The sequence below is a fragment of the Diospyros lotus genome, chromosome 3 (genome assembly GCF_014633365.1).
Source record: "Diospyros lotus cultivar Yz01 chromosome 3, ASM1463336v1, whole genome shotgun sequence".
Classification (NCBI taxonomy): Eukaryota; Viridiplantae; Streptophyta; class Magnoliopsida; order Ericales; family Ebenaceae; genus Diospyros; species Diospyros lotus.
This window is the reverse complement of record NC_068340.1, coordinates 39,868,827-39,885,288: the sequence shown is the minus strand read 5'-3', so window position 1 is coordinate 39,885,288 and position 16,462 is coordinate 39,868,827. Positions and strand designations below refer to the sequence as shown.

General features: G+C 35.9%; 1 protein-coding gene across 2 annotated transcripts; it reads right to left on the bottom strand.

The window, feature by feature from the left end:
- Window positions 1-530: 530 nt before the first annotated feature.
- On the bottom strand, window positions 531-16,087 carry LOC127797285 (ATPase GET3B). Of its 2 annotated transcripts, none has more exons than XM_052330053.1 (12): window positions 15,795-16,087; window positions 14,033-14,244; window positions 13,825-13,887; window positions 13,602-13,712; window positions 12,280-12,354; window positions 12,120-12,188; window positions 11,982-12,047; window positions 10,559-10,633; window positions 10,379-10,477; window positions 9,756-9,890; window positions 1,423-1,596; window positions 531-864 (listed from the first exon to the last, which is right to left on the bottom strand). In XM_052330053.1, the coding sequence occupies exons 1-11, from the start codon at window positions 16,048-16,050 to the stop codon at window positions 1,459-1,461; spliced, it is 1,299 nt and encodes a 432-aa protein (XP_052186013.1). In that variant the 5' UTR covers window positions 16,051-16,087; the 3' UTR covers window positions 531-864; window positions 1,423-1,458. The 2 variants fall into 2 exon arrangements, with proteins under 2 accessions (XP_052186013.1, XP_052186014.1); XM_052330054.1 differs by having other exon boundaries at window positions 14,033-14,235.
- Between the last annotated feature and the right edge of the window lie 375 nt (window positions 16,088-16,462).

The following is a 16,462-nucleotide window of genomic DNA, read 5'->3' as shown; positions in this document are numbered from 1 at the left end:
CTTTTGAGTATTGGCATATCCATCTTTGTCCTTATTGTTTTGAGATACAAAAACATCAAAACAAGTGCTATTTTGACATTTCCAAAATGTTTCACATCTCAAAATGTCAGGAAATACAAAAAATATATCTACATATTTTTAAGTCATTTATATAATTTTAAAAATATTTTAAAACCATTTCATAACATTAAAAAAAATATTAAAAATGTGTTTCTATTTCACGATTACATTAAGACAGAAACAATTCTGTCTCTCTTGTCCCAATAACCATATTAAAAACAAAAATAATTTGTATTTATATTTATTTTAATATAAAAAATTATAAAAAAATAATTATTCAATCGAACATAAATATAAATCCCATCCTCACCGCATCCACGTTGAACTGATGCATTACTCAAGTGCAGCAGAACCTCCACAACTACAAGGTTTCAAATGGCACTTACCATCTATGCCATGTCCATGCTTCCTCATCTAAATTTGCACAAACATTAGCTCACAAATACCAATTCAAATAATCCAAGTGAAAAGAGAGCTCAAATCATGCTAAGCAACATTTGCTTTATTCATTTCCTCTTGATGTTGCTTGTCTACTAGTTAAAATTACTGACAAAACACAAAATTCCATTACCCGGTAGATAAAATTTGTCCTTCTACATTGTAATGTAACTCAGTATCTTTGCAGCTTTATGCACATCCTTGTGTAAAGATGAATCAGCTCGGTGTCCAGCCAGCATCTCCATGGCAGTTTGTCTTTACAGAGACAGTCGAGCCAGCGGCAAACCATTCTAAAAGGGGCGTGAACAGCCAACTTCCAGCGTGTGACCGGATCTCAACAACAGTCAGTCCAAGCAACTGCCGCAACTGTCGATCCAAGTCGCAGAAATGTTGATTACATGCTCAAAATCAATATATCAGAAAAGGCAGATGCGTAAATGAAGAGCCACATTTTGGTAAACTTTAGCACTACTTTTCTTTTAGTTTTTAACGAACATGTAGTACATTGGGATTGATGGTAGTTCTTGCGAGGACTGTGCAAGAGCCGAGTCTCTCCCTTCATGTCTATCTGATAACACCTCGAGACAAGGATAAGTTATCCTTTAATAACCAAAAATACCCTCGTATGTATATGTATGTGCATGTATATATGTAATATTATTGTGTTAGTGTAAGTGCCATACAATATTTATTAGATATATCAATATTATATACATATATATATATATAAATCAAGGAATATGTACACTAAAATGAAATCTAACACAGTAATAGTTAAAACCAACACCATCAAAATTTGGCTGAAAAAATAACTATGATACCATTTCCCTTTCTTATTTTTCATAAGAGATCATTATACAGTATGCAAGTTTGAAGGCAACTTGGTCTAAATATGTAAAGTAAGGGGAGTGTTAGAATGGTTACCAATTATACTGAATCCGGATATCATCAAGCAGATTTTCATTTCCAAACAATGTCGCCCAGGAACTGGAGAGCGGGGACACCTCTGATCTCCACGTCAACAAGGGGTGCCTCAATCAGTGTCAAGCCAGATAGTTCTGGATCACTCCGTATCATATCAAGAGCACGCATCTGATCCTGAAACAATTAAATAGAAAATTTTGGAATTCTTGAATCTGATCCTACAGGAAGATGAGGAGAAATATCAACCTGCAAGGTGTCTCCTAAAGTAGTCTATGCACATTACCAAAGTTTCTCAATTGCATATCTGCTTATATAGCATAGTTATAAAATCAACAAATTAAGTTTATTTCATGAGTTGGCCCTGTGTGAGAACCAATATTTGCCGTCTTGAAGTGCACACTAGCATAACCATTCAATGTGCTCGAGAAACATGGAATCTTTAGCTAGGACCGTCTTCCTATGCGCATGTTAACTTCATGAAAATATCGAAACTAGATTACTATATATAGCTGTAAACAGGTACAGAAACAATTTAGATCTAGTCAGAACCAAATCCTGATTGGTTGCTGGTACCTTTGTCTCTGCATATTATATATATACACATATATATTTAATAAATTGACTGTAACAGAGTATAAACTCGGTATAATCACCATATTCATCGCATAAAAATTGCATAAATCTAGTATGAACTTTTTAAATTAATTAAATCCACTTGAACTTGAATTTGACTCTTATCTCAGATGGATCTTATAATTTGTATCCAGTTTCAAACCTCTGGATCACATTCCCTCAATGCTTGGATCTGAATCAAGTCAGACCCAATTATAATAAAACTTATAAAGACTACTTGTCTTAGATTACCTAGACGGGGAGCCCAAGCACGACCAAGTACAGGAGAGGCAATTCTTAAAATCCTAAACCACTGAGAATGCAATTAGGGCAGCACTACGAATTGACATTCCATATGGCAGAGGTGTAAGAAATTGGCTACCAACCAAGTAGACGTGCATGGATGTGTTTTGCAGGCAGTTAACTAGAACCCATTTGCACCCTGATAACGAGCAAAATTTGTATGGTCATTCCAAAACAAGGTATAATATCATCTGAATAGTGAATTTACTGCTCCAATAATATCTCAACTTTTTCTTGTATTTATTTCTTTGAAGATTTTCTAAGGTGGGAGAATAAAATATAATGAATCTAGGGAAAGTGGAGTTTTGCAAAAACAACCGTGTGAAAAGTGATTACCTATCATGTTTAGGGGCATGTTTTTACATGATTAATTTGAAGAAATAATATACCATTTTGGATTATTCCATTGACCTTTATCTCATCATTTTCTTTGCTAGAGTGTTGCATCAGGAAGGGTATCTAGCATAAAATTTTGCCACATTGTTCTTCTCATGAATTTGTACTGTCAATGTGATTGTTAGAAGTTAACTGATATTATGAATGCCATGCCATTGACTCTAACTTGGTTAGGATAAGGTCATTGATGATGATAATGATGATTTGGATTATTTTATTTGATGTCTAATTATTAAAGACAAGTCTCTCTTAAGGTATCTTAGATTCTAATAGCAATTCAATGCAAGTCTAACCCTATCACACCACATTTCAAAATGTATTTTGCATTCATCCCCTGTTCCGTTCCATGTACCATGATGATTTATTTCTTAGGTGGGGTCCTTCCAAGTCTCTTGTTACACAAAACCTATTTCTTAGAATCACAATACACTAGGGGATGTGGTACAAGGCTAGGGAGGGGGCATGAAACTTAGGACTATAGGTGGTATTATGGGGGTAGGCTTGGTCAATACACTATTTTGGATTGAGGTAAGTTTTGAAAATTTACTAGGGTCAATAATAAATTCATGCTAACCAAATTGTGAATCTTGTTGTTACTTAAAAAAAAAAATTTAATACTTTTATTGATGTTTTAGAGCTTTTATAAATTTACCAAAATTGATAGGCCTTGAAAAACTAGGCCAATACACACACACACACATACAGCGCCCATTGGGCCATTTGATAAGTCTTGCATCAAGGTAGACCTTGGGCAACCTAAAGGGCCCATGCAGGGACCATTAGGAATACAAGGAGGGGGAATTGTAAATGCCCCCAAATGGCTAAAACCATCATTTTTCCATCTGATCTCTCTCTCTAAGTCCTCAATGAATCACCATTTCTTTACCCTCTCTTGGCGATTTTGGAAGAAAAGGAGGCCGAGGAAGTCACAATAGTGGCCATCGACAATGAACTCCAGTAAGTTCAATTATTCCCCTCTCGATATAGCCTATCTCACTTATTCTCTCCCCCCCCCCGGCGAAAAAAAAAAAAAAAACATTTCTTTTGGATATATGGATTGTTTTAGCCTTTGATTGAACCCCGAACCCCTTAATTGAGCCCTTCTAGACAATTGAAACTCTTGATTGGCATTTTTGGCACTCCAATTTGCAACCCAAAGCAATTTGGGTCACTCTTGACCCGCAAATTGGGATGTTTGACCCAATTTGCTTCCAGGAGTGGTACCACAACCCTGACACCAATTATTCAAATTAGGATACTAGTCAATGTCAAGGTTGATTCCATAGGAGTTGTTGATGCAGAGTTGGAATTGCTACCAAAACCTGTCTGCGGCGAGCAACAGTTGAGAAAACAAGGTTTAGGCAGGAGTATGATGTGCATAAGGAAAGGAGAACAAAGCTGAAGCTTCTGTATAAAGGTGGAAATCCCTTGGCCTTCAAATTTGTGACTGTAGCTTCTGATACAGTCAAATCTAATTCAGCGGCCAACCAGAAAATAACAACATATCTAGCCTTTATCTCACTATGTGAGGTCAGCTACATGAATTCTAGACTTTCATATATTTCTGTCTTTTATCATATCTTCATTTAGGACCATACACTTCATATCAAACTTTAATGTCTCTTCCAAAGTCTTCTTAAGTCTACCTCTATCTCTTTTTTTGACTAATTATTCCATTTCATCAACTCTTCTTCCCGAAGCATCTCTTGATCTCCTTCTCACATGACCAAACCATTTTAGTCTAGTTTCTCTCACCTTCTCCTCAATTGGCGCTACTCCTACTTTATTACGAATAACCTCATTTCTAATTTTATCTTTTCTTGTATGGCCGCACATCCATCTTAGTATTCTCATCTTCGCTACGCTTGTCTTTTGCTCATATTGGTATTTAACTACCCAACATTCCGAGCCATATAATAAGACTGGTCTTATAGTTGTCCTATAAAATTTTTCTTTCAGTTTTAATGGGATTTTACCATTACATAACACCCCCAATGCATTTCTCCATTTTAGCCAACCTGCCTTGATTCTATGCGTGACATCCTCATGAATTTCTCTATCTTTTTGAATCATTGATCCCAAATATCGAAAATGGTCTTTTCTTTGTAAGATTTGGTCTTCCAATTTTATTATAACATCCTCTACTCTTGCATTCTTACTAAATTTACATTCCATATATTCTGTTTTCTTTCTACTTAGTTTTAAATCCCTTAGATTCTAAATTGTTTCTCCACAACTCAAGCTTAGTGTTCACTCCCTCTTTTATTTCATCCACCAACACTATGTCATCTGCAAATAGCATATACCATGACACCTCTGTCTAAATGTGTTTAGTGAGTTAATCCATTATTAAAGCAAATAAGTATGGACTTAGTGCAGAACCTTAGTGCAGTCCCATTGTAATTTTAAACAGTTCAATATCCCCTCCGCATGTTCTGACATTTGTCTCTGCATCGTAATACATGTCCTTAAGAGCTTATATATAGGCTATTCAGACTCATTTCTTCTCTAAAATCCTCCATGATACTTCTCTAGGGACCCTATCATAGGTCTTTTCTAGATCTATAAACACCATATGCAGGTCCTTCTGCTGATCCCGATACCTTTCCATTAGGTGCCTCAGTAGGTATATAGCTTCCATTGTTGACTTACCAGGCATGAAACCAAATTGATTTTCCATCTGTTTCTTTTCTGAGTCTTTGCTCTATTATTCTCTCCCAAACTTTCATGGTATGGCTCATTAACTTAATTCCTTTGTAATTTTCACAATTTTGAACATCTCCTTTGTTCTTGTATATAGAAACCAAAATACTCTTCCTCCACTCATCTACAATATTTTTTAATTTAAGGATCGCATTAAATAATTTTGTTAGCCAAGAGATACCATCTTCTCTTATGCATTTCCATACTTCTATTAGTATATTATTCGATCTCATCGCCTTATGACTTTTCATTTTTTTTAATGCTTGCCTTATTTCATTTGAACTTATGCATCGATAAAATGTATAGCTCACGTTCCTTTTGGAGTTACTAAGATGTCCCAACCTAACTCTTGTGTTCTCACGATCATTGAATAATTTTGTGAAATACTCCTTCCATCTCTCCTTAATCGCTCCCTCATTCACTAATACATGTTGGTTTTCATCTTTTATGCATTTCACTTGGTTTAGATCCCTTATTTTTCTTTCTCTCGCTTTAGCTAATTTATATATATCATTTTCTTCATCTTTTGTATCAAGTCGTTTATATAGATTCTCATATGCTTTTGACCTTACTTCACTAACAGCTCTTTTTGCTGTCTTTTTTGTTTCTTTATAATTTTTTATGTTTTCTTCATTATTACACTGATATACAACATTATAGCAAGTTTTCTTAATTCTAATTTTCAATTGTACCTCTTCATTCCACCACCAAGACTCCTTAAGGTTTGGAGCTCTACCATTTGTCTCTCCAATGACTACCTTTGCCATGTTTCTCAGGGCAGTAGCCATTTCCCTCCACATTTCGTTTGCCTGTTCTTCTTTATTCCATTCCCTTCTATCCCTTAATTTTTTTTTAAAGATTAGTTGTTTCTCCCCTTTTAAATCCCACCACCTAATTCTTGAATTTTGTTTTATGTGATTTTTTCTCTTCTAATTTCTTACTTGGACATTAAGTACCAAAAGTCTATGTTGAGTAGTCAAACACTCCACTGGTATCACCTTACAATCCCTATAACATAACCGATCCTCTTGTCTCATGAGGAAGTAATCTATTTGGGTGCTTGATGTGACATTTTTATATGTGATTAAATATTCGTCCCGTTTTCTGAATCTAGTATTGGTTATGATGAGCCCATATGCCATAGCAAAATCTAGAATAGACTTACCCTCATTATTAATTTCCCCGAATCCATACCCTCCATGTACCTCTCTATAGCCGTTTTCATCTCTACCCACGTGGTCATTTAAGTCACCTCCTATAATCACTTTCTCTCCTCTTGGTATCATTTGTACGAGTCCCTCTAGGTTCTCCTAGAATTTTGCTTTTATCCTCTCACCTAACCCCGCTTGTGGTGCATATGTACTAAAGATATTCATAGTCATTCTTCCTAGACCAACCTTTACCATAATAATCCTATCCCCTATTCTCTTTACATCCACTGGCTCATCTACTAAGCTTTTATCCATAATAATCCCCACTCCATTTTTCGCTCGATTATTTCTTGTGTACTATATTTTATATCTAGTTTCTGATAAAGTTTTTATTTTTTTCCCTATCCATCTCGTCTCTTGAAAGCACATAATATTAATCTTTCTCCTAATCATCACATCTACCACTTCCATAGCTCTGCCTGTTAATGTTCCTATGTTCCATGACCCAAAACCTCTTATGGTAAATGCAGCATTGTTGTTATGACCTTGAGTTAGTGTGCTTTTCTTATGTTCCTTGGAATTGATAACTCCATTCAGTTGGCTTGAAATGGATTGATTCTCAGTTTTGGCCCTAGCTACACAAGATGGGCATTCAAGATCAGCTGAAACAACCTGTTCTTGTCACAAGTCATTGCCTTCTATAATATGCGCCCCCTCAAGCAATAAGGATCCTTCCTTAGTGTCTTCATTGCAATTGACATTTCTTAAACTATTGCACCAGTTACCATCACTATTTCCATCTAAGCTTAGGCTGATATGCATACATAAGGATTCCAAATCAAAACCTCTTACACTGAATTCAGCATTGCTATTTTCACATTCATTCTGTGTTTTTTTTTTAATTATCTTCCTTGGCATTGGTAACTCCATTCGGTTAGCTTGAAATAGACTGATTCTCATTTTTGGCTATTGCTGCCCAAGGTGGACAATTCACAAGCAACTGAAACTACCTGTTCCCTTCCTCTTAAAGGATTCAGGCCCCCAGTGCCCATAATAGAAGTTTCCCGAGCATCAACTTCTAAATGTTGATTTTACCATCCCAACACAATAACTAACCATCTACCAGAATGTAAAGCCTGAAGGGCTATACCCCCATTTGGACTTTATGGTCTTGACTATTAGTGGAAGGGAACAGGTAGTTTCCCTGAAACTCCATTCAGTTGGGATGGTATAATCAACAAAATCAACATTCAGAAGTTGATGCTCAACAAACTTCTGTTATGGATACTGGCAGCCTGAATCTGTCAGTGGAAGGGAACAGATAGTTTCTGTTGCTCTTGAATGTCCACCTTGTGTAGCTAGCCAAAACTGAGAATCAATCTATTTCGAGCCAACTGAATGGAGTTACCAATTCCAAGCAATACAAAAAAAAAAAAAAAAGCACAGAAAATGGAGGTCAAAATAGCAATGCTGTGTTCAGCATAAGAGGTTTTGATTTGGAATCCTCATGTATACATATCAGCCTAAGCTTAGGGGGAAATACTGATTGTAACTGTGATAATTTAAGAAATGCCAATTGTAATGCAGACACAAAGGAATAATCCTTATTGTTTGAGGTGACATATTATGGAAGGCAATGAATATCCACCTTGTGTAGGTACGGTCAGAACTGAGAATCAATCTATTTAGAGCCAACTTAATGGAGTTATCAATTCCAAGGAAGATAAAAAAGCACACAAAATCAAGGTCAATTTAGCAATGCTGCATTCACCATAAGAGGTTTTGATTAGGAACCCTCATGTATACATATCGTGCCTCTTTCCAGTCATGCATCTTTCCAGCTGCGCCTCTCACTGGCTGCATTGTTGCTGCTTTCTCCAGCCAGCTGCCATCCATCATGATGTCCACATCAGTTGCAGCTATCACTTCATCTACCCAGGTGCTTTCATAAATTGGAAGTCCAACTCAGTAGAGCTAATTTTTTAGCTTCTTGAGTTTGAGGGGGAATGTTAATAATAATCATAATATCATAATTAAGTCAGTTTAAGTTTAATTTTAGATTAGATTTATCTTTATTCTAATTAGGCCTTATATTGCTAATTGTCTATAAATACTAGTCAAAAATATTATTAATTGAATTCAGTATATCCTTTATTATGTTTCTTTCCCATATTTCTTCTAACACATATCAGCCTAAGCTTAGGTGGAAATAATGATTGTAAATGGTGCAATAATTTAAGAAGTGCCAAGTGTAATGGAGACACTAAGGAGAGGTCCACATTGTTTGAAGTGACACATGTCATGGAAGGCAACAAATTGTTACAAGAACAGAATGAGAAGATCGCTAGCATTGCATTTCCATTGATGTACTACACAATTCTTCTGCTATCAGAGATGAGGACGAAATGTATGGAAGGGGCTCTAACTTGCAAGATCAGGGCATCATGCCTCAGAAGTGCTGAGATAATGATTAGATGGCAATGATATATCAAATACGGGGATGACAACTGGAAAATCATTGAATGAAATTTTGACTCCTCCAAAGGAAAATAATGGCAGTGATAGACTTAACAATACTACAGATTCATCTTTTAATGATAATCCCAATTCCCAAAAAGAGAAAAGGCATTGGCAGACTTGAAGACTCCACAGATCCCTCTATTTGTGGGGTTTCAGGGACCAGATTGGCTGCTCAGGTTTCCGCTGTCCCTGAGCAAAATACTTATTCTGAAAACTACTCAAAATTAGTAAACAAGGAACATGAAAATTTTATCTTGGTAGAGACTCAATTATAGAGGGAAAGCATAAAAGGATTGCTAAGCTAAATGTTGGTACCAAGCCCGTCAAAAATTGTGAAGCCCTCAAAGAAACGGCATGGCTAGCAAGTGATTTTGCTCAGGAGTGACTTATAGGATTACTCTATTTTTGTTTTCCTTCTTTTTCCCCGGAGCGGTGGGGGGAGTTGGGATTTTTTCCAATCCACTGCTTGGCACTCAGATCAGATCAGATATCAAAGCAAGAAGATTTACAAATGTTTCTAAATTACCTATGCCAAATATGAATCAAGCTTCCATGAATATGAAAATAGTACCAAGGCATAAATATACTTCAACATTTATCAGTCAAACATATAGACATACAATCTGGGGAAAGAAGTAGAGATTGTACCTTCCTTTTCATTGCACAAAATTTGCAGTCAGAGGCAGATGGAGGAAGGACCTGATTAACAATAAGTTTCCTGACAGGAACATTTTCCTTCTTCAAGGATGCTCGCAACCTTGATGATTCACTCACCGCCATAACCTTGAAATAATAGCAATGAGGTTCATTCTAGAGTTCTAGCGTGTAATTCATGGTAGAACAGATTTAAACCAAACCACCTTTGTGCCAATGAGAGTTGTCCAAATACCAGCTATAATTTGTTTTCCAATTTTTTTAATCAAAAAGGTTGCAGGGTGCAACCAGTGATGACAATCCTGGTATTTAGAAGTATTTCAAACTGGTGTATTTCTCTCTTTTTGATGGTTTAACTAGTGCCAGGTTAGAGTGAACTGAACATTTTGGTGGCATGCAAGCATAAGATCCATGTAAATTATTCAGCACAAAAGGAAAATGACACAAATGGACCCATTTTATGGATAATAAATTATCCACAGCTGCACACGCTTTAAAAGCAAGATAATAGAACATTTCTTTTGAAGCTATAACCTCTGTTTTAGCAAACTTAAGTAGACATGCATCCCTTAATAGATGCATATTGAATGGTTGTATAGATCTAAATGTGATTTTACCGCGGGGATCGTTACAATGACAAATTCTGTTGCATCTGTGTCACGGAAAAGCTCCCGTACTTTTATCATTCTCTCCCTTAAACGCTCTAATTTGTCAGCCTGCACAATAAAGCATGCATAGGATGTTACTAACTTTTTTTGACAACATAATCAAACATCAACCCCTTGTCAAAGTCTTACAGCATCCTGCTGGGTTCCTTCCTGGCCAAAGACAGATTTGATGGCTGAAGTAGCTGAAGCTAGCTTCTGCTTAAGCTGTACAGGGGAAAACATTTAATGTAGTCAATGATAATGTAAAATAGCATGAAAGATGGTGGTCTCTACATATAATAGAAACACATTTTAGTGTTTGTAGAAACACTAAATCTATATTACAGGTTCTAAGAGAGCATGTGATGGAATACAGTCCATGATGACAATCTGGAGGAGGAAAGTACAGCAGGACAATCTACCAAGTCAACATGCAGCATTATTGCTTAAGCACACCCAATAATGTTTGATTAAACCATGAAAAACAGCCAGCGAATAGCATATTGTATGCCCAAACAGTTCAAGGCCTGTAAACATGCCACATTGATAGGTAAGACATTCCAGTAATCAGACATTTGGCCAATGAAACGTGGCTGCCAGAAAAAGGGGGGAGGGGGATCAGGAGGAGAAGGGAGAGAATGCTAGCCGCTTTCTTAAGAATGGTACCATCTTTTAGGGCGCATGGGCAACATATGCATTAGATATAGGGATGAGAGACTAAATTAGGCATAAAAAATATGATGAAAGGACACTTGATTTTCTATAATGTTCACAAACTCGCCCTCAACTCTCTGTCAGGGCGGACATATTCATCCATTTTCTCTCTGAGTGAAGGGTAGAGTAAGGCTCAGACCATGCCCAGCTCTAGAATGTCCAGGCCCTGAATTATGTGTAAGCTTCACATGCTGTCAGGGCAATGCTAAAAGATGCTACCGGGTTAATAGGAACACTGAGTTGCTGCAAAAGTAGCAGCATAATTAGGTCAGGTAATCAGCAACCTTTTCTGAAACCATCAAAATTTTGGTTGAAAGTCAAAAAGAACAAAGAGAATACTATTGCAAGATTGACCTTCTCCAACTGAAAGGGTAATGGAAGAACTCATGCTCATATATATAGAAGTATGACATACTCTAAAATGGCATGTTGACTGTAAACTGAGTAAATTCTAGTGTTCTTCCAGCTAGATTATCAATTGTCCCTCCCAACTATTAGATATGAGAATATATACACAAGCTATCTGACACACCCCTGCTTGGATTAACTAGCTTGGACAAACACAAACTTGACATAGACCTCCTGGAATCAGGACTTTGATACCATATATATCACATTTACTGATGGAAAGCTAAGACATTAGGAGCTGGACTTAAAATATACACCAAATGATCCAACAGTTCTAACAGGGAATGGCATTTCTCCAAATGATTCTCATTCAAGAAAAATAAGAAACCGGTTCAACCACTTACATATATGATAAAAGTATGCAAAAAACATGTTCTTTCAGCTAATAAATGAGTTAATTTCACATTGAAAGTGTACAACATCAGTATTAAACTTGGGAAAAGACTTTTACCTTCAATATCTTCCCTATAGATGCATCCAAGAAATCAGGCAAGGACAAAAGCCTAAGTGTATGACCCTGCAAGGAATGTCCATCAGATTCAAGAAATAATCTCAGACAAAATGAATTAAAGTTCCACCTCTTTCTCACCGTTGGGGCAGTATCAAAAACTATTCTTGTAAACATATTATACTCTTTTGATTCAAGGAATTGCATAACCTGGCAAGAGATTAGCAAGTCAGCAACAATAAAAGAAAATGCCTAAGCATCATACAAGGAAACACATAAAAGATAAAAACTTGTCACGCGCCTTGGAAATGGCAATTGCTTCATCCAGACCAGGAGGAGGTGTGTCCAGCAGCTCTCCCAGCTTTAATTCTCCCAACTTCCGTTAAAAATTTGAAGATGGTCAAAAGGTTAATGAGACATAGATGAGCAAATTAACATTTTATTTGGGGAAAATTTTGAAGCAGTAATCAAACAGAGTTCAGAAAGAGTAGAAAATACAGGAAATCGTAAGGTAATTGAACAGTTATTGTGAAGCTATTCTTCTGGTGTCATCAGTAATTTCTTAATCAAGCATCATATAGTGAAGAAGACAGAAAATATTCTGTATGTTGCGATTGAATTTGTGTGGGCAACAAAGGAAACATAATGCAGGCTGTATCAGCCATAGATTGAAGATTGGAAAAGAGCTTTGAGGGCATACTCCATGGGGCAGTGTTGGCTTTAGAAATACAAAAATCAAGGCATTAAGCTTTCACAACAAAAGAAAAAGCATTTCATTGAAGATGGAATGCCTTAGATCTATAGGTTTCAAGTTGGGTAGGTCAAAAACCGAATACATGGAATGTAAGTTCAGTAAGGATAATAAGTGTAGATAATGTCATCGTGAGACTTGAAGATCAAGTTATTCTTAGAAATGATCAAATTTGGATATATGAGATCAATTGTTCAAAAATAATGGGAGATTATTGTGGATGTGACTCATAAAATCAAAGGCATCCAACATTTTATGGAAACATAAAATTGCTTTAAGCTAACAAGGAAATTTTATTGGACAAGTGCAAGTAATATGGCTTAGAATTTTGGGCAATTAAGTACAAATACATACAAAATATAAACATACTTGAGATGCAGATATTACAGTGGATGTGTGGCCACACACAAAAAAACAAAATTAGAAATGAGATTATGTATCATAAAGGTAGGAATGGTTTCTATTGAAGTTAAGATCCTAAGAGATGATTAAGATGATTTGGACGCATGAGAAGATGGCAGATAGATGCATTTGAGAGTCGAGTAAATGGATGGAAAAATTGTGTAACAAAAATGGTAGAGGAAGACCAAAGAAACTTGGTGGAAAATCATTAAAAACATAACATGGTGTATAATAGTTTCACATAAGATATAACCATAGATAGAGATGATTGGCAAGCCAGGATTCATGTAGAGTCATATAATCATAGATAAAGATGATTGGCAAGCTAGGATTTATGTACTCCACCTAGTACTAATTAAGGCTGGGGATTGTTGTTGATAGTTCAAACTACGAATCCTACATTTGAATTAACTATGTATAGATGATTGCTCTACATCATTGCTTTGTGTGTGTCTAAAGCAAAGTTTTACCTGTTCAACAAGCATCCCAAGGCCCATGCCGTCCATGAAATCTTTGATTCCACTTCCACCATTTTTTTGGCTTGCGCTGCGAAATTCTTCCCTAGCTTTCTCAGGGTTTATCTGTTATAGTACTACCATATAAACTTACTAAATGCGAGAGATATAGCGTCCATCACAGGTACACAGAAAATTTATCAACAAAATGAAGTTTCAGTAATACTTTCCCACTCACCTCCAGGGCAAACAATGGATAATCAGGTCCTTCAACTGGCACTAGCATCCCTCCAGTCAAATCCTAGAATATATATATATATATATATATAAAATCATAGAATGCAATTTATCACCAAAAAAAATGACATGCAAGAATCTAATATATGCATGCATAGATAATGACTCGACCAAGCTTGATGAAAGAACAAGAAAGAATCATCTCAAACCTGAGCAAAGGAGTCACTTAAAGAATGAGCAGGGTCAGTTGAAACCACAAGAGTAGGGTGACCATTGTTAGCAAATTTTACAGCAAGAGATGCAGCACAGCTTGTCTTTCCAACCCCTCCCTTTCCACCTAACATATAATATTTCCTCTTGGTCCCAGAAACCATCTCATCAAACCCAGTAGTGGCTTCTGAAGGAGCTGCAACTGACCGCACTACCAGAAAAAGGATTATACCAATTCAATGGCATTACATGAAATAGACCAAATAAAGTCATGCTTTTCCTCGCAAAAATTGAAAAAAAAAAAAAAGGAAAAGGAAAAATCATTATGTATCACTGAGGCTCCACTGAAAAGTAAACATGCATTTCAGGCGGATCTACACGTCAGCCCACAATTAAAATTAATTTTTTATATTAAAAAAATATTTTTAATATAAGAAATAATTTTTAATAATAAATTAGTCCAAAAAAAATTACAACCCACCCCAAAATTTGTGATGTATAGTTCTACATCTCAAAAAAAAATTTCAGCCTCCCCCTACATAAATTTCTAGATCCGCTCCAGTCCATTATAATAATAAAAATCACTCAATAAAATATTTTGTTTTGGCAATGCATGGAAAAAACTGTTCCACTTTTTCTACTCTACACTTGGTCATTCTAAGAGTGAAAACATTTGCCATGAACACATGGCTTAGCATTTCCAGCCCCTTTAGAGGTTGATCATGGTTATGAATTAAGGGTGAAGATCATTTGTGTTTACATACAACCAAAAGCCTAACTCATAGAAAAGGGGAATTAAACCAGGTAATATCAGATAGTATCAACACCAAGTTCAGGAAGCTACTTTAGTAATTCCCTACTCCTATTGGCTTTCTCCTCAATTAAACTACAAGATACGTCATCTCTTCCTTTCCCACACCTTAGAGCAGCACCCTTTTTGGCCAACAACCATCCCTTTGTCATTTAAGAGTCTTCAACTACAATGATGTCCCCTCCCCTGCTAAAGCCCGTATTGCTGTAATGATCACATTCTCTCTCAACAGATTATTCATGGTTGGCATCTATTAGCCTTTCACTTCTCTTAGCTATGCATTATTATACTTCAGTCATCAAGACTCCTTCTATCCATATGGTCTACAATGAAAATAAGCAAAATGATCTGCCTTGCAAGATCAATCCTTTGACAGCCACTCTTGATCAACAAATTTCTCAACACTACATCCACCAATCCAGAATTCAATCTTCTCTAATCTACTTACAATATATTTCATCAATTTCCTCTAAAAAACCCTCATATTGCATTAACCTTTTCCCCTAACCTTCTAGAAAACCTAGGAGCAAGAAATTGAGCAGGCTCTTGGCCATTAAAGGGCTAGATGACACCTCGCAGCCAACATAAGAAAATTGTTGCCATTAAAGTTCCCAAAACTCTATCTAATTAATCAATCCTAGAAAATTTTCTTCATTAATTGAGAAAGAGAAACACTTCTCGTTGAACTATGACACAAGAAGTACCCAAACACCTTATCCAATTATATCGCAGAATTGCAAAAACGATAATCAAAAGATTGAAACAAATAAGCAATAAACGAACAAACTAATTAAGGAAGCGAATGACTTTGTCAAATCAGAACTGCAACCGATTAGTCTAGATTAACCAAATGAGCCACTCTCTCTGAAGCACAATAACAGTAAAGATGATGAAATACCAAACCGGAAAAGAAACTAAGAGAGAAAGAATATGGGTATTGAAGATTTCACCTTGAAATGACTTCGGAAACTGTTTTCTCGGTATGCAAAGAGAGAAAAAGCTCGAGCTGAAGCACGTTTCCGCTCCCCGAAAAGGGATGACCATGTGGGTTTTTGGCAAATGATGAACAAAATTCATCGCTGTCATCGAATTCGTTACTGGGTACCTCAGAATTGAAGGGGAAGCCATGGAAGGGCCGACAAGTAACGCTGCCATATTCTCTGTCGTTGGCTTACGGCTCACTCCGGAGAAACCACACACCGCCATGGGAATCAACAAGCGTACACGAATGTCATATGCCAAATTACGGTGAGAAAAGAAAAACATAATTTTTGTTTAAGGGGAAAATTATATGGAAATTTTTTGAAAGTTTGGATAATTATAAAAATTATTTAAATATTTTTGATCAAGTATTTTTGAAATTTAATATTATGTTTTAATTTTATCTTATTGCTAAATATTAAAGATAATTAAAATATTTTTATATTTAAATATTTATTATTTATTTATTTTTCTCATCTTTGAATTCAGACTTAAATTTGATTGTGAGCGTAGATATCTAATAGTTTTTTTTTATTTATAAAATATGAGAATAAATGGGACAAAAAGAAAAAAGTAAAATGAATGAAAGATAAAATCATCTTTTTTTTTCTATACTTAATAAAATCAAAGAATAAAA